The sequence below is a fragment of the Notamacropus eugenii genome, chromosome 3 (genome assembly GCF_028372415.1).
Source record: "Notamacropus eugenii isolate mMacEug1 chromosome 3, mMacEug1.pri_v2, whole genome shotgun sequence".
Classification (NCBI taxonomy): domain Eukaryota; kingdom Metazoa; phylum Chordata; class Mammalia; order Diprotodontia; family Macropodidae; genus Notamacropus; species Notamacropus eugenii.
In genome coordinates, this window is record NC_092874.1 from 289,678,188 (window position 1) to 289,702,181 (window position 23,994).

At 43.4% G+C, this 23,994-nt stretch overlaps 1 protein-coding gene across 2 annotated transcripts in view; it reads left to right on the forward strand.

Annotated features, from left to right (window-relative positions):
• Positions 1-23,994, forward strand: part of ABTB3 (ankyrin repeat and BTB domain containing 3) — a 304,327-nt gene that overhangs the window by 207,275 nt on the left and 73,058 nt on the right. For both annotated transcript variants that reach the window (XM_072655838.1, XM_072655840.1), the window contains exon 3: positions 7,402-7,606. In XM_072655838.1, coding sequence (XP_072511939.1) covers positions 7,402-7,606 — 205 coding nt within the window. The remainder of the gene's footprint in view (positions 1-7,401; positions 7,607-23,994) is intronic.

The window sequence follows — 23,994 nt, forward strand, 5'->3', positions numbered from 1 at the left end:
ACAAGTTACATCACAGCTGAGGCAGGGAGAGGGCAGCTGTGACTTAGAATACAAAACTTAGCTATGTGACCATTGTCAAGTCACATAATTTCTCTGGGCTTCAGTTTCTTCATCTGTTAAATGGAGATACTAATGACTTACACTGCCTAGTAGCCAAGCTTGTAAGAAAAATACTACAGGATGTATTAATTGTTATTGTTGGTTCGTGGCTGAGTTAGCAGCCTGGTTCTTCTCTCCTTGCACCAGTCAATGATATTGGGGAACTGGTGTTCAGTCTTCTTGCCATGACTGCTAGGCTTAGCTTGAAGGCTAGAATGAATGAATGAATGAATGAATGAATGAATGAATGAATGAATGAATGAATGAATGATGAAAGACAACTCAGTTCTTCGCATCAGTTTTTTGCTAGATCAGTTGTTTTCTCATCGTCTTGAGGACATTATTTTTAATGTAAAAAAAAAGTTGAAGATGGTACTTTCCCCTTGCCCCCATGATAATATGCCCTATTAGGATTCATTGGTTGAGAGAATATATGACTGGGATCCATAGTTTATATGTTGGCTAGTGTTGCTGAATTTATTTTTTCATTTTCTTTCTTTTTACCCTTTTTTTTATAAGAGATGGCTTGCTAGGAAATGGAGGTGATGGAAAATTTTTAAAATATCAATAAAATAAGATTTTTTTAAAAGAAAATATATGACTAGATAGAAACCCTGATGATACCTCCATGACTCCCAGAGGAGTCCAGGGTTCACAGCCTGAGCATCGCTTTCTATACAGGATGGTCTCAGATCTCCCTTCCAAATTCAAAATTCTGTCATCTTAGCATCTAGAGCAAGAATTCTTCCTCTGGGTTCATGGAAAAATTTCAGGGCATCTGTGAACTTGGATATGAATTTATTTTGACCAACTTCTAAAGAAAACTTGGCATTTCCTTCGATTATGAATTTTTTAAAGTTATTCTGAGAAGGGGTTCAAGGTCACTAGATTGCTAACAAAAAATGTTAAGAACTCATGATTTGAAGGAATCTTCAGAGCATCCTGTCCAACTCCCTGATTTTACAGATGAGGAAACTGAGGCCCAGCCCAAAGTCATACAAGGAGTATAGTAAAGCCAGAGTCAAAGCCAGTTCCTCAGACTCCAGACTGAGCATCTTTTCAGTTGCACATGGCCACAAGTCTGGAGCACAGAGCCCAGAGCTGACCCCAAGTTCCCAGCTCCAAATTCAGTACTTCCTATGCCTCCCAAGGAGACCTGCCTCTCCCTGCTTTTCCTTCTGTCCATCTCCTTAGGGACTGTCCTCTGCTCCCTGTTCCAGCTCTTTGGCCCATGTCCACAGCCCTCTCTGGCTAATCAGTAAATGCACTCCAGAGGAGAGAGAGGAGGGAAAGGTTTCTGAGCTGCCCCTGGTCAAGATTTTAAGCTTCTCCCTTCCTATTGGCCCATTCGGAGATTTCCTGTCATGTCCATTTACATGATGCCTGCTCCTCTCCCCTTCTCTCGTGATGCCCAGCCCAGCTGCCCGGGCAGATGCAGGTGGGGCCCTCCCAGGGCAGCTGGTCATGCCTGGAGGCCTTAGGTTGCTAAGCTTATATTTGCATTCTCTGCTTTTTAATCCTGCCTTGCCCTCTTCCCTCACCCCTGCCCTAGGGGGAAAAAAACGCCCAACAACCTGACCTCTTTAATCTGAAGCTAATTTTCATCATTTTGCATTTAGTTGTGAATCTTTTTGGTTTCTTTATCTGGACATATGGCATTCAGAGAGAGTGTAAGGGGCTTTGGAGACATGTCATCCCTGCCTTCTGTGACCTGGAACCCTTTGGCAATCTGCAGAAGCCCAATGGACCCCTTCTCAGAATATTTTAAAATGAAAAACACCAAATACATAGGATTACAAAGGAAACTATATTGAAATGAAGCCATATTTTTTTTTTTAATTTACAGACTCCAGGTTAAGCACCTCTGAATGAATCCAAGCCCTTTGGCTGAGTAGACTAGAAGGGATCTTTCTAAAGACATGTGGTGGATCTGTGATAGAGGTGAGGTTAGAACTCAGACGTTCTGACTCTGGCCCGGGGAATCCTTTTTCTGTACCACAAAAGCTGTTGTGACTGACTACTAAGAGCCCGAGTTTTTGAGAATTGGGATATTGTGCCCTTAAAAAAATCTACCAGCATTGATTAAGCACTTGAAGAGTACCAGGCACTGTACAGACAAGGATAGAAAGAAGCAAGTATTCATTAAGCTTCTGCTGTATAAGAAAGAGCTTTACATATATTATTTTAGTTCATCTGCAAACAACCCTGAGAAGTAGGTGCTATTATTATTTCTATTTAACAGATTAGGAAACTGAGGCAAACAGAGGTTAAATGACTTGTTCAGGATTGCCCAGCTAATAAGTGTCTGAGGCTGGATTGATTCCACATTCAATGCTGTATTCACCCAGTTGCCCCCTAAAAAGTTCATTGCAAAGCTTAAATCTGGTTTAAAGGTAAGCTATAGTCATACCCTGTTCAACACAGGGTTCTAACATCTACTTCACCCGAAGGGAAAGATGGACTTGCAGATTGATTAACAAATGTCACTGAGTCCTGGAGTCTGTCTCTGTAGAGGCTTCTCTGCTCTCCCTTTTGACTCCTTGGGCCACTTTCTGGAGTCTGTGAACTTGACTTTTAATTTTTTATCTCTACAGTTCAATAGACTTGATTTCCTTTGTAATCCACTGTACTTCACTTTGGACATTTAAAAACATGATTCTGATAAGAGGTCTATGGACTCCCCCTGGATTGATTCAGGAGCCGCTGGTGGGTCTTCCTGCTTCAGATCTCTCCCCGCTCCAATCCATTTTAAAGCAATCTGACCATGTTACCTCCTTCTTCAGTCAACCTCCATGGCTCTCTATGGTCTCTGGAATCAACTACAAAATCCTGTTTGGCTTTTAAAACCCTTCCTCACGCAGCACCTTCCCACCTTTCTTTCCAGTCTTCTCATACCTTACTCCCTCCTCCACACTCTGGGATGCCATGACTCTAACCTCCTCACCCTTCCTTAACATAAGGTACTCCTGACTTGGGGCATTTTCCCTGCTGTCCCCAAAGCCTGGCATACTCTCTCCCCTTCATCTCTGCATTCTGGCTTCCCTGGATTCCTTCAAGTCCCAGCTAAAGTCTGAGGTTCTTCTGCATGGAGCATCTCCCAGTCCTCCTTAGTCTGAGCAGACCCCCCCATTTATCCTGCCTGCATGCTTGTATATAGATGTTCACATGGTGCCCCATTAGACCATGAGCTCCTCCAGGGCAGTGTCAGGCTTTTTGCCTTTTTATCAGTGCCTGGCACATAGCAGGCTCTTAATCAACGCTAGTTGACTGACTAACTGCCAAAGGGGTTCACATCACAAGAAAGATTAAAAATTGCCACTGGAATTCTGCCAACCTACTAGCCTCTGTTGAGATGGGTGCTTTTGTAGGAGATTCTAGGGCCATTAGTGTTAAACCACAATGGACTGTTTGGGTGCTCAGGCTGTGGATGGAGCAATCAGGTATACAACCTCATTTCTCTGGGTCCAATAAGGATCCAGGGACTCATCAGGTGGCGATGAAGCAACAGCAAATGTGTTCTTATGTGGCTCAGAGGAGGGTCTCTGTCCCTGTGGTTTGCATATTAGGCACTAAGTCCTGAAGTTTGCCTAAGGATCGGTATGACTGGGATTGGATTCCTTGAAATTCTTTACCCTGTTTTTCTTTCCCTTTGTATACCTCCCTAAATCAGTAAGAGAAGGAGGCTAAGAGGACGAGAAGAGAAAATAGAGAAGGACATTTGGGAGATGTTAAGGGAGGTATGAGAGGGTAAGAGGAGGGTAAGGTGAATGAATGTAGGGAGAAAGAAAGAAGTAGCTCTGGGAGAGAGGGAGGAAGCTGGGGAACAGAGGGAAGGGATGATGCCTGCCACTTACAGGTTGGGTGGCTTTGGGCAACTCACTTAACCACTCTGGTCTCCATCTCCCAACTCTGGGTATTTTCACAGATTGCTCCCCATGCCTAGAATGTTCTCTCCCCTTGTCACCAAATCTTAGCTTCCCTGGATTCTTTCAAATCTCAGCAAAAATCCTGCCTTTCCTATCTTTCCCTGACTCCACCATAATGTTTGTGTTTACTGTCTTAGACTACCTCCAAACTAGTTCAGTCATTTTCAGTCACGTCTAACTCTCTGTGACCCCATTTGGGGTTTTCTTGGCAAAGACGCTAGAGTGGTTTGCCATTTTCCTCTCCAGCTCATTTTACAGATGAGAAAACTGAGACAAACAGGATGAAAGGACCTACCCAGGGTCATACAACTAGTAAGGGCCTGGGGCCAGATTTGAACTCAGATCTTACTGATTCCAGGCCTGGCACTCTATGCACTATACCACCTAGCTACCCAACCACACACACAGACACACACTATGTATGTATACATATATATGTACATACACATATACATATATATGTATATGCATATGTATATATGACTGTATGGATGTGTGTGTGTATATGTATGTGCATACATGTATATTATGTCTAAAGAGTCACTGACTCTCTCCCCCAACCCCACCTCATTAAACAGTAAACTTGAGGACAGGGATGGTTTTTGCCTTTATAGACTCAATGCTTAATACATTGCCTAGTATATAGTAAGGGTTTAATAAATACTTACTAACTGACTAACTATAAAATACAAGAGGTTGACTTTTAAGGTCCCTTTCAGCTCCAAATCTAGGATCCTTTGATCCTATAGTGTTGGATGAGAATTATAAGAATACAAATTTTTGGCTCAATATATGTTCAGCTCAGTACATGGTGCATGACAAATGACAGTGAAAGCTGTGTAATAATGAGGTGCAGTGGATAGAATGCAAGGCCTAGAGCTAGGAAGACCTGAGTTCAAATCCAGCCTCAGACACTTACCATCTGTGTGACCCTCGACAAGTCACTTCACCCTATTTGCCTCAGTTTCCTCATCTGTAAAATGAGCTAGAGAAGGAAATGGCAAACCATTCCAGTGTCTTTGCCAAGATAACCCCAAATGAGGTCAGACATGACTGAAATGATCTGAATATCAACAATAATAATGTGATACTTTCTCCCTGAAGTATTTAAGAAGTTACATGAGCACTGTGACCATAGGTGGTAAATTAGACTCAGTGACCTCTAAGGTACAAGATTTTGAGATTCAATGTATGACTATTTGGCTGCAATGTCCAGCCCCATCCCCGCCCCCATGCCCATACCCATATGTCCTAATAAGGAGTGTCATTTAGAGATAAAATAATCCTGCCAGCCAGGAGTCTTAGAGAGCATCCCAGTTGAATTAGTTTGGGGGCTTAGGGCCTCTCTCCCCCTCTTTCCCTGCAATACTGTGCGTTCCGAGCTCTTTCCCTCCACACCATTTCCAGTCCTGTATTATCCCTGAAGGACACCCTGTGTGTTACTGTCCATCAGAGGCTTTTAGCTTTCACTATAATACCTACAGCCTGACTTATCACAAAATAAATACCTTCAGCCTGAGGAGAGCAGGATTTTTCTGGCACTAAAAGATGTACATTTATACAAAGCAATATTAGAAAATGTCCATCTTCCATCATCCCAGCCTGCCTTGTCTAGGAAAAACAATTTGGTATCCAAGAAAGAGCCCTGAGTTTGAAGTAGGAATCATGGCTCTGACCTTTCCTGGCTGTGTGACCTTGGAAAAGTTACTTGGCTATTCTTAATCTAGATGTTGAAGGAAGGTGCAGGTATACGAGGGTAGCTAGGTGGTGTGATGAAGAGAGTGCTGCGCCTGGAGTCAGGAAAACTCTCAAATCCAGCCTCAGACACTTACTGGCTGTGTGACCCTGGGCAAGTCACTTCACCTTGTTTGCCTCCGTTTCCAGTGAGCTGGAGAAAGACATGGCAATACTGCAGTATGTTTACCAAAAAAAAAAAGAGTCCAAATGACCTCTGACTTCATAATCATTTTTGTTGATTAATGTCCCTAAAATGGAACTCATAGATCACTTTTTGATGGCTCATCTTTGGTCTCTCCAGAGCTAATTCATTCTTAACTTCATCCTTCTGACCTCCCTCCTCCCAATGCCATCACAGACTCTATAGAATCTGGTTGTTAGGAATTTCTATTTAGTGATTGTTTGGAGCTTACACAGTATTCCCATTAGAATTTCACGGGGTCTCAGGGTTTGGAAGGAAACCTTGGAGGTTTCTGGAGAGCATCTGGTCTCCACAGCATCCGTGACAAATGATCACCCAGACTCATGTGAAGACCTGACCCTTTCCATTTTGTGTTACAGGGGGAGGGAAAGGCTTGAATTCAGGGTCTGGTAGAGCATAGGTAAGAGGAAACAAGAACAGAGCCTACCCAGGGATTTCAAAGAATGGATACAAGTCCCTTACACTAAAGTTATTCAAAGTAGACCCTGTCTCCAGACCCCATCTTCCCTCCCTCCCACTTTTCCCATGAGGGACTTTTTTTATCCTCTCAAAAATGAGACCTTTTTCTCATTCTCTCAAGATAGTATAGCTCAAAGGACAAAAGGAAAATTGTACAGGCCCATGAATACTGCCCAAGGAGGCAGGAGAACCAGACGAGTTCTAGCACTGTTGGGAATTTACCATGTCAGTCAAGGTCAATCTATAAACATTAATTAAGCTCCAATGTGACCTCATCTTATCTCTTCATTTCTCTATGTTTCCTCATCTGTGAACTGGGGGTTGGTGGGGTGATCGAGGATTATCTGAGCTGGAATTCTGAACAATATTATCTTTTTAAAAAACCCTTTGTAGATAAGATAGTTATGTCTATTTGCATTTGCAAGATGATGGGTACCTTGGAGGTATGTGGGGCTGTGGAAAGAGTGTAGACACTGGGGACAGAAAACCTGAGTTCAGATCCTCCCTATGGCTTTTACTATCTATGTGACCCTAGACCCACTGCTCTGGACCTCAGTTTCCTTACCTGGAAAATGAGGGAGTTGAAGTAGATGGCCTCTAGATCTATATTCTCCTGATTTAATTCCTATTGTATGTATTCCCTAAGTGACCTTCAACAAATTGCACTCCCTGGGCCTCAGTTTCCAAATCTGTAAAATGCAGGGATTGGACTAGATGACCTGAGGTCTATTTCAGTTCAGGGTTTGATGATCCTCTCAAGGCCTCAGTTTCCTCATCTATAAAAATGAGGGATTGGACTAGATAGCTTCTGAGGTTCCTTCCTGCTCTGATTTATGCCCCATATGATTTATGGGCAGGTTCTCCAGGCTCCTAAGCCTTAGTTTGCCCATCTGTAATATGGGCTGAGCTCAGCATCCTCCATGTGAGGGCTCTACCAGCTCCAGGCTCAGGGTTATTCCCTGTGATTTCTTCCCTTAGGTGACCTGGTATCCAGAGCGATGCATCACCTGCAGCCTCTCCACGCCAAGCAGCATGGCAATGGTACGCCGATGCACCAGAAACAGGGGGCGCTGTATTGGGAGCCTGAGGCGCTGTACACCCTCTGCTATTTCATGCACTGTCCCCAGATGGAATGGGAAAACCCCAACGTGGAGCCATCTAAAGTTACCCTCCAGATTGAAAGGTAAGCAGTGTCTTTTGTTTTGGTGGAGGTGGGAGCTAGGGGATCATATTCACTGGCCATCAGACCCTGCCCTGGGCAGGTATGAGCCCTGGTGATGGTATCCTGCATAAATGGGTACAATGTGTGTGTACTGGGAATGTACGTATGTGAGTGTGTGCCCGAGTGTGAGTATGTTTGTCTGTGAGTGAATGTGAATGTATATGGAAATAGGTGTGTATGTGAGTATGTGTGTGAATGGGAGTGTGCAAATTCATATGGGAGTGTGTGTATGTGTGAATGTGTGTATGAGTGGGTGTGTGAATGGGAGTGTGCAAATTCATATGGGAGTGTGTGTATGTGTGAATGTGTGTATGAGTGGGTGTGTGAATGGGAGTGTGCAAATTCATATGGGAGTGTGTGTATGTGTGAATGTGTGTATGAGTGGGTGTGTGAATGGGAGTGTGTAAATTCATATGGGAGTGTGTGTATGTGTGAATGTGTGTATGAGTGGGTGTGTGAATGGGAGTGTGCAAATTCATATGGGAGTGTGTGTATGTGTGAATGTGTGTATGAGTGGGTGTGTGAATGGGAGTGTGTAAATGTGTGTGTGAGTATTATGAATGTGAGTGTATATGAATGTGAGTGTGTAAATGTGTATGAGTTTGTATATGGGAATGTGTGTGTGTATGTGAATGGGAACATGTAAATGTGTATGTGAGCGTGTGTATGTGTGTATGAGTGCATGGACATGTGTGTGTGGCCCAAAACGAGCCTCGGAGGCTGCACCCTCACACTGGCTGGTTTTGTTTTTCATCGAGGGGTCGCTGAACCCCCAGGGGTGAGATTTCCCTGGTCCAGCTTTTCCAGACCTTTGGCTTGCATCCCTAAAGCTTCCTCTTGGGCTATTGTGTTTTCTTTTCATGTTTGAAAACACACTCAGCCCTTGGAAAAACCGTAAAAATATTGTGGTCTGATTCTTCCAAAAGCAAAACTGTTCTTTGCGATGCAGCCGCGGGCCAGGGGGGGCCCTGTGCTCCATGGGACTTCCTTCCTGCCCAGGGTTCTTTGGCTGTGTCCTTAGGTCCCGACTGTTTTCTCTCCTTAGCTCCCAATTAGCCACTGAATAACTTGACCACAAATCATCCCCTAAATCTGTGAGCCAGATGATGCTGGTTTGATCCACTCGTTCAGTCATTTAATAGCATTTATTAAGACCCTGCTGTGTGTTAGTACAGTGGCTACGCAGGAGAGATGCAAAGCATGGTATCTGCGGGGCAGGGTGAACAGAGCCCTGGACTCAATCTCTGTCTGCCTCAGTTTCTTCATCTGTAAAATGGGGGTAGTAATTAGCACATACCTCCCAGGGTTGTTGTGAAGGCCAGATGAGATAATGTTTGCAAACACTGTGCTGTATAAATGCTAGCTGTTATTATCACAGCAGAAAGTGTTTTGGCTTTGGAGCCTGAGGACTTGGATTCAAGTCCCTGTCTGTGTGACCTTGGCCTAGTGGATCTCTATCTTCTTATCTTTAAGAAGAGAGAATCTCAGCAGAAAACCTCTTCAGTCCCTTCCATTTGAGTGGGCTACAGTGGAAAGAACCCTGGAGGGAGAGTACTTGAGTTCAAATCACTCCTCTGGTGTTTCCTACTTATGTGACCTTAGGCAAGTCATTTCCCTGGGAGCTCAGCTATCTCATCTATAAAATAAAGGGGTTGCACCACATGGCCTCTCAGGTCTCTACCAACTCTAGTCCTAGGATTCCAAGGCTGTGCCTAATGGAATCTGAATTCTATTGGGGAGGAGAAAGAGGGACAAACAACAGCATCTAGATAAGGAATCAAAGACATGCAAAGTGAATAAAAAGTAACTTGTATAGAATACAAACAAAACCAACAACAACCATGGGGGGAGGGGAATACCCCAGAATAATAGTAATCACAGAAGGAGAGAGCTAGGTTAGAGTCCTGCAGAGGAACGTCCTGGCCATGTAGCTAAGGGCACCATAAACCTCCCAGGTAATTCCCCAACGCCATGGAGGTGAACAACGAGGGCCCATATTCTTTGACAGAGGAGTTCTCTATCCCAATGAAATTAGAGATCTGGGATCCTCCTATAAAATGGAAATTAAATAACCCTCGGTATCCTCCCCACCATCCAAGGAAAGGCTCAGGCCTGAACAGAAAGGGGCACAGGAAGGCAAACGCGTTAATTCATGCTGATATTCTCTGAGATAATTTGAACGTACACTTGAAAAGTGATTTAATTTGTTGTACCCTCTGACCCAGCCATCTCAAGGCTGGTTTTAACCCTGACAGAGGTTGTTGACAGCAAAAAGAAAGAAGGGTCAGGTTCAAAAATGCCTTATGTAAGGGAGAGAGCCCTAGATCTGGAAATCAAGGACAAGGGTTCCTGTTCTATCCCTCTCCCTTCTGCCAAGTCAGTCTGTCACCCTGCGCTTCACTTTCCTCCCCTGCATAAAGAAGAGGTTCAACCAGATGGCCCCAAAGGGATCTTTCAGCTGCAATGTTCTAGCCCCAGCTCCCCATCTACAAAGAAGGCAGGGACTGCCTCCCAACCTAGCCCCAGGACCAGCCTTGATCCTTAAAGTTACACAGGCACTTCTTGTTGGGATTGTGTTCAGAAAGAAGTACCTTTAGGAAAAGGTTAAGAAACTTAGGAGAAGCAAAGTATGGGAACAGTCTCAAAATTTTAAAAACTGCAAAAAATTCAAAAGCATTTGTTTTCCATCATGGAAAAAGCTTGCTAGATAGATAGATAGATAGATAGATAGATAGATAGATAGATAGATAGATAGATAGATAGATAGACAGAATATATGGATGGACCAAAGGAAAGAGAGAGACAGGATACATGGATGGATGAATGGGTCAATGGAAGGAAGGAAATAGATATGGTTGGTTGCTGTCCTTCATTCTTGAAGAAGACCAAAATGACATCACCATGTTAGAGTCAAGTTTTAGTATGTCCAACTGTGACTAATCAGACCGATACGAGCTTGGAATGTTCTACCACAGGTGGGGCAAAAATAGTCCATATATAGAGAAAGGTAGGATGGATGGATGGATGGATAGATAGATGTATAGGTGGACAGGCAGGCAGATGAATGGATGGATGGATGGATGGATGGATGGAGAGAGACAGACAAGTGTATGGATAGGCAGACAGCACTATGCCAGGCTCTGGGAAAATACAAAGACAAAATTGAAACAATCCCTACCCTTGAGGAACTTACAGTTTATAGAAGGCAGTAACGTATAAAACAATGTAAAATAAGGTTTGTTGTTCAGATGTTTTCAGCCATGTCCAACTCTCTGCGACCCCTTTAGGGTTTTCTCAGCAGATACTGGGAGTGCTTTGCCATTTCCTTCTCCAGCTTCTTTTACAGATGAGAAAACTGAGGCAAACAGGGTGAAGTGACTTGCCCAGGGTCACACAGCTAGTAAGTGTCTGCTCACATTTGAACTCAGGTCTTCCTCACTCCAGACACAGCACCACCTAATTACCCCCATAAAATAAAGTATAGACAGAATATTTTCAGAGAAGAAAAAGCAGCAGCTTCAGAGATCAGAAGAAGCTTACTGTCTGAAGTGCTTAAGCTGAGCTTTGAAAGAAAGTAGGAATTCTTAGAGGCAGAGGGGAGGCAATCATATTCCTATTCCTGTTTTATAGATAATAGCTAGCATTTATATAACTCTTATTATGTGCTAAGCACTTTACAAATATTATCTTATTTGATCCTCATAATAGCCTGGGGAAGTAGGTACTATTATTATCCCCATTTTTTACAGTTGAGGAAACTGAGGCAAACAGAGGTTAAGTGACTTTGTTCAGAGTCACAGAGCTCATGTCTGCAGCAGCGCCTTCCTGACTTTGATCCCAGCACACCATCCATTTTACCACCCAGCTGCCAGATAAAGAAGGCAGCAGGTTATGATAGAAAGAATGCTGAACCCAAAGTGTTTGGACCTGTGTTTGAATCCTGACTTTGATTTGAATCATGTGATCCTGGACAAGTCACAAGCCTCTGTTTCCTCAACTGTTCAATGGAGTCAGTTACACAATGGAAGCCTACCTATATAGGGCTGTTGTGAAGAATGACCTCTCCTAACCATGAAGAAAGAGGGACATGGCATTGTTTTTATGAATTTAAACAGAAAGATGAAGTAACTCACCCAGTCTCCACCCAGCAAGAAGCAGCTTGGCCTAGTAGTGCTGAACCTGGGGTGCTTCAGGGAAGTCCTAGATTCAAATCCTGTCTGTAACACCAGCTGTATGACCTTGAGCAAGTCCCACCTAAATGAAGGGTATTGGGCCAGATGCCTCCAAGGCCTAGAGCTAGGATTCTATAGATAAATGGACTTAGCCTGGACTCAACCCCAAGTCGCCTGATTTCCAGCTCAGAGTCCTTTCCTCAATCCCATAAAGACCAGAAAGGCAGGAAAATAAGACTGCGTTGTGTTCAGAGGGCTGAGGGCAGCTGCAAACCCAAGACAAAAAGCAGAGAAATATAATGAGCATCTCTTGGTTGTTCAAACACACAACATTGATTGCCAATTAGTGCCAAGTTGGGAAGAAGGAAAGATAAGACAAGATTTGACAGGTGCATGCCCAGTAGCACATAACCACAGAAAATCCTTCTGCATTTGCCAGCAGGAGGGCGTTTAAAGACCTTTGGTCCTTGCAAGATACAGCCAGTGGCTTTTGGCCTCCGCTGCCCAGGACTGAGGAGGAGGGAGAAGAGACTAGTTTCTGACCACAGCCGGTAGTCAGACTCCTTTCCAATATTCAGACCTACTCTCAATGGATACAGATGTTTTTGCCTTCACATCACTCTTAGTTTTTTTTTTTTCTGAATCCTGCTGAAAAATTTGATTCAATCCAGTTCAGCAAGCATTTAGTGAGCACCTACTATGTGCCAGTCACTGTGCTGCTAAGCATTAGGGAAACGGACAAAAAAAATTGAACAGTCCCTGCTCTCAAGGAGCTTCCACTCTATGGGGGTTCACAAAATCATAGACTTAGAGCTTAAATCAATCCATCAACAAGTATTTATTAAGCACCTACTGTGTGCAAGGCCATGTGCTAGACATTGGGGATACAAAGGCAAAACTGAAAAAGTCCCTGCCCTCATGGACTTTATATTCTATGAGGAGGATTCAACATATCCTCAAAGTATGTTGTGTGTATATCCTGTATGCATACATGTGCAGGTGTTGTCCCCCTGATAGAATGTAAGCAAAGTGGGGTCAGGGGCTATTTGGCTACCACCTTGTTTCCCTTTCCAGAAAGGTATCCCACAAAGGGCACTGAATGTGTACAGTGAGTGTATCCCACACCACTTTGGAGGTGAGCAGAGCTGAGCTGAGGTGAGATAAGGTCCACTGGGCACTCTCAGGGGAGCTGTTTGCAAAGGCTGGTGCTTGTCTCTTCCTCTATCCTAACTGGCCAGAAGCAAAGAGGCCCCTGCATTATTGTCCCAGACCACACCAGGGTCAACACTCCCATGACACCTCTAATGTCAAGGACACCCTCTGCCTGTCTGAAACAGATAGCTTTACTCCTAGCACCGTTATTTCACCAAGTCAAGACACTGAGAATGGACCAAAGTCAACAGCATCCCTCATTCCTTAAAAGAAATAAATAAATAAAATTATGCGGCATTTACTTTCCCTTGTTCCTCAGGGCCCATAAATCTACAATATTTTTTTTGCTGACAGCTAAATACCTTTCACTGTGGAATTTTCTTAAAGGTCTGGGGTGTGTGGAATCCAGACTTGCTGAGCTGTGCAAAGAAATGGACTCCAAGCAGGGAAAGAGATGCCGCAGAGGAGCCCTCCTGGACTTTTCTTTTTCCTCATTTTCTCATTAACTTCAGTCTAACTGGTTGCATCACGTACTCCTGGAGAAGCACTCCCCCACTCCGCTTAATTGTCTTTCCTCTTCATCTTCATTCTCTCTCTCCCACCCCTGTCTTGCTTCTTCTCTTTCTTCTTTCCTTTCCTCTCTCTTTTTTCTCCCCTCTTTTTACTCTCTCATCTCTCTCTAGGTGATTATTAACTCTCTCTGTCTTTGTCTCTCTGTCTCTCTGTCTCTCTCTCTCTCCCCCCCCTCCTCCTCCCTCCCTCTCCCTCTCTCCTCTTCATTCTCTTCTCTCTCTTCCCCTTCTCTCTCTTCCTCTCTCCTCCTTTCTTCATCTCCCTCACTGTCTTCCCCCCCCCCTTATCTCTCTCGCTCCTTCTCTCTCTCTCTCTCTCTCTCTCTCTCTCTCTCTCTCTCTCTCTCTCTCTCTCACCGAACCTTCCTGGCTTCAGTTTCTTCATCTGTAAAATGATGGGGTTGGAACAGATGGCTTCCAAGTTCCCTCCCACCTCTGTATCTAAGAAACTAAGTTCCTTCAACAGACCAGACATGGAGACACTTCTAAGTTCACTAATGGTCCTGAAAAAAGATACACAAGGTTTCCAGGCATTTCTAAGTTACTTTGTAATAACAACACAATCCAGTAACAGCTCCTGACATCTGCATTGGTCTTGAGTTTACAGAGTGTTTCCACACATATCACCTCATCTGATTTTCCCAACAAGGCGTGTGAAGTAGAGAGGTCTGATCTTCATTTTCTGAACAATAACTGTAAAGTTTGGTGCAAGAACAACTTGGGGAGAGGGGAGAAGATAGTCTGAAGAAAGGGGCTCCAGAGAGTCTGGTGCTCAGCCTCCTGGAAGTCACAGTACAAGAGGGACGGGACCAGGAATAGGGCAAGCCTGGTAGCAAGACCCCAGGGAAGTAGTTAACTGAGATGGGTTAGGAAGGGTCTGAAATCAAAGCCAGGGGATCACAGGAGCCACAAGGAGGAAGTATGCTTTGCAGGGAAGGAGAAAGCCCCTAGCCCTGGCCCAGCAAGATTTCTGGCTGAATGACAGCACTCTGGTACTATCACTGCTGTCCAATTCAAACAGAAACAGGCCCCACTAAACCATACTTAAAGACCCCTGGGGGAATACATTGACTTAGAAAACCACATACCGACATTTTCTATGTTTTACTATATTTTTATTTTGTTAAATATTTCCCAATTATATTATAATCTGGTTCTGACCACACATGGTGTGTTTGATATCTCAGCTTTAGAGCAAAGCCTCCTTCATGGTGGGAGAAGGGATGTTGAGGGTACACTCACAGTTAGGGGAAGGCTCCTGAGGCAAGACATAGAAATGGTATTAGTCATCCAAGGCAGGAAGTATAGATTCCCTGGCCCCACCAGGAAGTGTGCTCCCCATCCTTGGACAAAGCCAAAGGAAAGTCAGCTTGTTCACATAGAACAAGCAATGGGCCTTGGAGTCAGGTTACTGATCAGTCATTTTCAGTCACGTCTGACTTTTTGTGACCCCATTTGGGGTTTTCTTGGCAGAGATACTGGAGTAAGTTTGCCATTTCCTTCTCTAGCTCATTTACAGAAGAGGAAACTGAGGCAAACAGAGTGAAGTGATTTGCTCAGGGTCATACAGCTAGGAAGTGTCTGAGGTAGGATTTGAACTCAGGTCTTCCTGACTCTGGGTCCAGTGCTCTGTGCACTATGGTGCTCCCTAGCTGCCCTTTGGAATCAGAATTTGGGTTCAAATTCTATCTCTGATACTAGTTGTGACCCTTGACAAATCACTTAACCCTTTGTGCCTCAATCTTCTCATTCAAAAAATGAGGGAGGTGGACTCTAGGGCCCCTTCCAGCTCTAAATCTATAGCTGATAGATCACCTCATGACTGAGAAACCCCTAAATGACTTAACCAAGGTCATTCTGCTGGTGCGTGACCAAGCCAGCGTCAACCTCGGCTTTCTGCACCACACTGCTTGGCTCCCATCATATTCTAACTCTGGTGAAGGAGAATGCCTTTCCCATAACAGCAGCTCCAATTTTATAGCACTGGGAGGTTTACCAAGCCCTGAACTCAGCCTTGAAAGGTCCAGCCTAGAACCCTCTCAAAAGTCACCTGTTCCACAGGTCCTTTGACCTTTCCCTCCCCAAGACCTTGGGCCCTGAGAGGCCAGAAGACATCAGACACAGACAGAGGGGAAGGGGGTGTTCAGAGAAATAGGAACTAGCAGCAGCTCCCTCCGAGTTTAGGCTGCTTTTAACCACCCAGTCAAGCTGCCAAGTTTCCACTCTTTAAAAATCCTTTCAGAAATAATGATATTGGCAGCTGCCAACAGACCCCTGGGTTTCACAGACCATGGAAAACAGCCCAGGCAATAAATTTGCTAACCTGGCTGCTAGACAGTGTCTCCAGGCTGAGTTGATGACTTCCAGGATCTAACTTATCAAACTGAATTTCAAACACGCCTACTGTTGCCCCTGGTCACCTCCTAGTTAGGGGGCATTCTGTCCTCTGAACTGTCCTGAAAACAAAGGATTAGACTGGTTGGCCGCAGAGGGCAGAACCAAGGGGAAGGGATAGAAGCAGAAAAAGAGTTTGATTTAGGGTAGAAGTCAGGACAGACTTCCGAATAATTATTTAGAGTTCTCCAGAAGTGCCTGGGCCAGCCTGGTAGAGGGCTGGCTTCCCTTCTACCTCCCTCTTCAAGCAGAAATTGCATGGCCATGTGTCCAATGAGTTATAGTTATATATATATGATTATATATATACATATATATATACATATATATGAGTTATATATATATGATTCCTTTCATGGGTGAGTTGGAATGGATGCTGATTAGGTCCTTTCCAATTCTGATTCAGTGGTTCTGTGATCACATTCCAGCCCTGACATCCCATCTTCTAAGGCCCCTTCCAGCTCTGACATTCCCTATTCTCAGTCCCCTCCCAGTTCTGACATTCCTGGTTCTAAAGTCTTGGACTATGGAGTGTCAAAGGTAGGAGGGACCTTAGAACATAGAATGTAGAGCTCAAAGAGATGTTCTAGGTCAATAAATCCAGAAATTCTTAACCTGGGGTCCAGGGATAGATTTCAAGGTCTTTAAACTTGAATGAGGAAAAAAGTGCCCTTTATTTTCACTAACCTTTAGTATTTCCTTCAATTAAGATTTTTAAAAAAAATTATCTGAGGAGAGGACCATAAGCTTAAACAGACTGCCCCAAGGGTCCAGGACAAAAAATCAGTAATGGACTCCTACTCTAGTCCAGTGTTCTCATTTTGAAAGAAAACTGAGAGCCAGATAGGAGCAGTAACTTGCCCAAGGTCCTAAACCTTGGAGGAATGGGCACTCTAGACAATGCCTCCCATTCAAGATGGTGCCCAGCATTTCTCATTCTCTTTGGCTGACACAATTGCAACACACAAAGTAACCTGCAAAAACTCCATGAGTACCTTCTATTCTGTGCTTGACCTCTGCCGGGCAAAGTTCAGGGCTGAACCAATTAATTTTGTCTCTGGAGTCTAGTGAGGAAATGAACAGGGGGAGACACAGAGACAGAGTTGGGTCCTGGGTCTTGTTTTACTTTTTCCAATTGTGTACCATGTCCCCTTTCATACATACAAGGGCATAGTCCAGTCGATGACTATGTGCCTTAGATCCTGAACCAGCTATTTGGCTCTGTTTCCCACAATCAAATAAATGGCCTGCATTCCATATGACATACATAGGTACATAATTGAACCAACTTATCCAGAATGATGCTGGCTCTCACCAAGTGAGATAATATGTAAAGCTTTGCAAACCTTAAAGTGTTATCTGAATGCTAACTATTTTTATAACTATTATGATGATGATGCAGTAGCTGGTACACATCACTTGGGCATTTCATCTTCCCTACCATATATTTCCCCATTCTCCATGGGCCCATTATGGTGGACCATCTTGTCCTGGCTTGTGGCTGCCCCAATTTCAGTTCATTGGCGATGTTGGCCAACAGAGGACAGAGATTTGTTTGCTTACCGTGGTGCTAATACAATTCTTTGATATCTTCATCATGATGTATCCAACACTGGAATCATGTGTGGCCTGAATCATGTGTGGTCATCTTACTTTGTATAACCATTTAATAATTGCTTCCTGTTTAATTAAATCCATCAGTAAGTCTATATGCAATTATTAAATGCCTACTGTGAGCTAGGCAATGTACTTTCTAGAGGTTATGAAATGGAATCACCTCGTTTTACAGATATCTAGGGAGGCAAAGTGATTACCCAAAGCCTCTCAGGGTAGCAGAGACAGTATTTGAATCCTGGTCCCCTGACCACCAATCCAACGCTCTTTCCACTGTACTGTCTGGTCTCTCCTAATGCAGGCTATCATCTCCATTTTTGTTAAAATCGTGACTTCTTTCAGAGTCAGAATTCTTTAGAGTCATCAAGGTTTAGGTAGGTTAGTGTGACGGAAAGAACAGTGCTCTGGAAATGAGGACATCTGGGACCTGGTGCTAACTTTGCCAGGGACAAGCTACAAAAACGTAGGCGGATCACATGAGCAGCTGGGGGCACCGCAGGGCACGGAGCACAAGATCTAGACTGGGGAAGACTCGAGTTCAAATCCAGCCTCAGACACTTACTAGCTGTGTAGCCCTGGGCAAGTCACTTCACCTTTGTCTTCCTCAGTTTGCTCAGTTGTAAGATGGGGATATTTATAGCACCTGCCTCTCATGGCTGTTGTGAGGGTCAAGTGACATAATTGTTATAAAGCCCTTACCATAGCACCTGGCACACAGTAAGTGTTATTAATTTTTATTATTATTTCTACTATTTCACTTTGCATATAAAGTGCAATATAAATGTGCTATATAAATATATATAGTGTGTATATATATACTAAGTACACATATGCACACACACACACATATATATATATTGCTACATAAATGCTAGCTATCAGTACTCTGGCTCTCCTTAAAGAAGCAATTTAGCATTTCCATGTTTGTGTTCCTCTTTGGCGACTGAAAGTCCAAACTCAGAGAGAGAATAGACAAGTCCTTTTTAAAATAAGCCTCAATCTTCTCATCTGTAAAATGGAACAGGGAGGGGAGATGAGCTAGATGATCCATTCACTCTCAATGACACATTGAGGTTTACAAAGTACATGCCCAGCAGTTGGGAGAACAGCAGTCATATATTGAATCCAATCAATGCCCATTTTCCTAGTTCAATGATTTTTTTAAATGGGCCTAATGACTTCTCCATTCCACAAATTAAGTACCACAAACATGTATCGTGTGACCACTGTGCATAGAACACACTTCTGGGAACTGAGTTGATAAGCTGAGATAAGGTACAGTCTGTGACTAGGACAGACTTCCTGCAGAAATAGGATTTGGGCTGAGTCTTGAAGAAAGCCAGGGAATACGAGAGACAGCAGTGAAAAGGGAAAGAATTCCAAACATGGGGGATGGCCAGGGAGAATAGTGTTTGTGCCCTGCTCTCAAAGCATGGCTCAGTACCAAAGCCAGTATGTGTCAAAGACTGAACTTGAACTCAGATCTTGCAGGTCTTCTCTCCACCACACCACAATGTCTTTCAGGCTGGTGATTCAAGTGTTATTATACCCATTTTACAGATTAGCAAACTGAGGTTCACAGAGGCTTTAAGAGACTTGCCCCAGGGTCATACATCAAGTCTGTTAAGAGGCCAGATTTCAACCCAGTCTTCCTAACCATCTCTCTATTCACCAATAGTTCTCAAACTGATAATACAGGTATCATTATCCCCATTTTACAGATTAGGAAACCAAGGCATGAAGAAGTTTTTGATTTGCCCAGAATCACACAGATATTAAGTGTCAGGAGTTGGATTTCAACAAACCCAGGTTTTTCTAATCCTAAACTCAATGTGTCATCAACACAGATACCATGGTTTCTGAAAACTGGATAGAAAACTGCATTGTTCTTTAGGTGGTGGTTCAAGTGTAGACCTACAATGACACTGAAGTTGAAGGGGTGGAAATTATATGACCTTGGAAGCCCCCTCTAGTCCTTTGTTTTTCTCATGTGCCTGTGGTGATCCTTTAGGAAGGAGAATCATGTGTCTACCCCACTTCCCTCTTAGGCATTTTTCCCCTGTAGCTATTTTTCTGGGGATCTTTGCCTTCTCTTTTCTATGGCTGTGGCTAAAATCAGAGTTCCCTGGCAGCAGCTGACTCTCTCACTTCTAACGTCCCATGCATAATTTATGTCCTGGAGTTACAGTCTCCTGAGACCCATCCACGTATCATTGCTATACCCTCCTTTCAATCTGGTTACTTCAAAGAGGCAGAGTTCACTTCATGTTAATTGTCTTCCCATTAGATTTTCAAGTTCCTGTCCCCAATCAGCAGACAATGGAACTCTAGACTTGGGCACCAGGAGACCTGGATTCGAATTCCAGCCCAATCACATGGCCCCCCAGTAGAATATAAATATTTTGAAGACTATGACTATTTCTGTCTGTATGGCTGGCACACAGCAGGCATTTAATGAATGCTCATTGATTGGTTGATTGAAACAGAAGCACTGGAGGATCCCTGCGCAGGTCAGTCTACTTGGAGAATAGACTCCCATTGAGTTTTGGATTGGCTAAGATTAGTGGTTCTAAATGGGGGTCGATAAACCTCTTACTATCTATCCTCAATCAGTGTCCCACAGAATTTCAGGTCTGTGAATTTTGATGGGAAAATGTTTTTACTTTCACTAATATTGAACTGAAATTTAGCATTTTCTTCATTTAAAAACAATTCTGAAAAGGGGTCCCTAAATCTCAGCAGACTGGTGTTGATATGCATAGCACAAAAAAGGGGCTGGGATGATCCCTAAGATCCCATCAACCATCTGTGTGTAACTGTAAAGACCTATGAAATATGCGTCAGTGGATCAAAAAGTCTTAGGTTTGGAGCTGGACAGGGTGCTGGAAGTCATCTAGTCCATTCCTTTCATTTTACAGATGAGTAAATGGAGGCCCTTAAAGACTTGCCCAAGGTCATACATGCATGTCATAAAATTATAGATTTAGAGATGGGAAGGGGCCTAAGGGACCATCTAGTTCACCCCCCTCATTTCACAGATGAGATTACTGAGGCCCACAGAGGGGTATTGACTTGTCCAGAGTCCCCCCTCCCTGCTTTTTAGTGGCAGAGCAGAGTTCCAAGCCCAGCTCCTCAGAGCCAACAAGGTTGGTTGCTCTCCCCTCTCCTGGACACTTTTCTTCCTTGCCCTTTATGCCCACTCCACCCCCTCAACCCTCCCAGGAACCAAGCATCATTGACAGTAGAGTCAATGACCTCCATTCCCACATGCCCTTACTCTCTTGCTGACATGCTGACATAGCAGAAATTACCACTCAGCAGTTACCAAGTCCTTGCAGCAGCTCATCTCTGTCCCATTGGCGAGACCTTGATGTTCCCATTGTAAAAGAGGTCTCCATTTCCAGGGTAAAGTCATCCTTTCCTCCAAAGCACCTCCAGGGTTCCATGGATGAGAAAAGATCCCCCTCTTTTAGCCAGTGTTGACCAACTAACGTATCAGGGAGGCAATGTGGTGCTTTAGAATGGGAAATGGATCTGGAGATCACAGGTTGGGATGGACCCTATAGGCCATCTAGTCCAACCCCCTCATTTTACAGATGAGGAAACTGAGGTCCAGAGAGGTTAAATTCCTTTCCCAAAGTCATGTAGATAGTGTCAAAGGTGGGATTTGAACTTAGATGCTCTGACTCCAGATCCATTGCTCTTTGAGGAGCTGATTTTCATTACCAACTTTGTCATTTACTATCTGTGTGACATTGGGCAATATTCTTTTACTCTCTAGGTCTCAGTTTCTTCAATTGTAAAATGAGGGGGTTGGACTAGATGATCCCCAAAGTCTCTTCCATTCTAAATTGTATGATCTAGCTCCATCCCTTACTGTGTGCTTAGCCCAGTACTAGCACATAGTAGGTGCTTGATAAATGTTTATTGAATTGAATTACATAGATTGACTCCTTTGAGCCTTAGTTTCCTTCTCTGTAAAATGAAAGAATTAGAAGAGATGTTCTTCTAGGTCTCTCTGGGGCTTAAATCTATGATTCTGTGACTTAATCACCATAAGACCATTTTGGGGTTTTTGACTGTCTGTCTAGTTTGGTTGTGTTTTGTTTTTTGGAGGATGAAGATGCTGATGACTTTGGCATAGAGTAGACAAGTGATGGTGAGGTTAGGGTGTATTTAACCAAGGTCTCAGGGTCAGAAGAGCTTAGGGTTCATGTGATAGCTCAGACATTTACCAATACCTTGATAACTACATTGGAATCCAGTTTTGCCAATAACTCCCTGTGACCCTAGCCATATAGCCTTTCCATTCTTTGGGTCTCAGTTTCTTCATCTGCAAAATGAAAGAACTGGACTGAATAATCTCCAAAGCTCTTAGCAGCTCTAAATCCTGTGATTCTAAAACCAGCCATTACTATGGCATTCCTTCTGATCTTCAGTTTCCTTATCTACAAAATGGGGAAAATAATACTTCTGCTATCTTCCTGTTTCTAAGACAGTTGTAAGGAAATCTCTTCAGAAACCTAGGAATTTGGAGAAGCAACATGGCACAGGAGGATGTGTGCTGAATTTATAGTCAGAGAACTAGGTTGACATCCAGGCTCTGTGACATACTGGTTGTGGGACCCTTGGTAGACTTCTTAAATTCTTTCTTTGCATGAAAAAGAGAGGATTGAAGTAGCTGACTCCAAGGGGTTCTTCCATTTCTGAATCTCAGATACAATGCTTCGAATCGAGAAATCCATAGACTGAATCCCTAAATACTGATCAATGGAGGTCTGCATCACCCCCACCCCCACCGCCAGGATAAAGAGTAGGGAAATTTTAGAGTCAAATAAACAAAACCAAACCTATTTTAATATCTCTAATATTTTAATATCTTAAATGGCTCCCAAAAGTAGTAGGTATTTTGTGGCACATTATTTTATATTTACTATTATCACCATGAGATCTGAGGAACAATGTTAGGAGGAAAATGTGGTTGGCAACAAAGAGTGTAGGGTAGAAAGATTCAGATGAGCAAACATTTACTAGGGGCCAACTGTATGCAGAGCACACTGCCAAGCACTGGGGGAGGGGAAGTGGTCTAACCCAACCCAGACAAATCCACCTGCTTTCTAGACATCTCCATGAAGTGTTCCTCCAGGGTTAGAGGAAATATCTAGATCAGATGCTACCTTACCCTTGAAGTTATCCTTGATTTTCCGCTCAGGGTCCCTCTCCTCCCCCAGCCAAAGGTGATTGCTTTCTTCTCTGAATTCTCATGGAAATTTATCCATCCCCTCTCTTAGCTCCTTATCATATTCTGTTTGCTATTTCAGCAATCCTGGCATGTAACATTTCCCCTTTTAGGTTACTGGTCCTTAGGGTCAGGGACTGAATAATGTGTACCTTTGTCTTTCTATCAGGACCAAGAACAGAGTAGTTGTTCGGTAAATATTTGCTGGAATGATTGAATAAACTAAGGAATGAGTGAAGGAGTGAACATGTATTAAGCCTCTGCAGTGTTAGGCTCTGGGGGACACAGATTTTAAAAGGTGAGATGGTACCTGCCCTCAGGCAAATCACGTTCTTATATAGAGTGGGTGCTAGAAAAGGGAATTTTAGTCTACGGAGGGAGAGGGTTGTGATTTCCAGGATTTATTGAAAGTTTTCCCCTTCTGTGGTCCCCACATGATCCAGTCCAACTGGTAGGACTTCTCTTCCTTGAACCTGGCACTCCATCCCCCACCTCCAAGCTTTTGTTTCATGTCTAGAATATAATTCCTCCTCACCTAGACTTCTTTGTATCCCTAGCATCCTTTAAAGTTCAATTAATGGGTCACCTCCTAAGGGAAGTCTTTCCTGGTCCCCTTATCCTCTTAGTTATTAGGGCTCACTCTCATCAAATTTTATATATATGTATAAACACGTACATACACACATATATAAACACACAAACATTTGTGTTTATGTGTGTACAGACATTTGTATATATAGATATTGATATTTGTGCATATATATGTATATATATAATATATATATGAAGCTATTTGTTCTGTTTACAGTAGGATCACAGCTCATTGAGGGCAGGAATGTCTTCTGTTTAGTTTGTGCCCTAAGTAACTAGCACAATGCTTTTGTACTTTTTTGGTTAACCAGAGCTGTAGTTATATGAGGTAGGGGACTCCCAGTGTGAAAGTTCTTTCTCCCAACCCAGATAAATCAGCTTCTCAGTCATTTATAGTACTAGGACTGCTGAGAAATTAAATGACTTACCTAGGGAAGTGCGTCAGAGGCAGGATTTGAACACCAGTTTTCTTGACACAAAGGCTTATTTCTCTTATTTACTACACTGCATTGTTTGTGCTTTGCATGCAGTAGCTAATTAATAAATTCTTATGAGACTAGATTAGAATTTAAGGAAGCAATAGCAAACTGAGAGCCCTGCCTGATGATTGGCCAT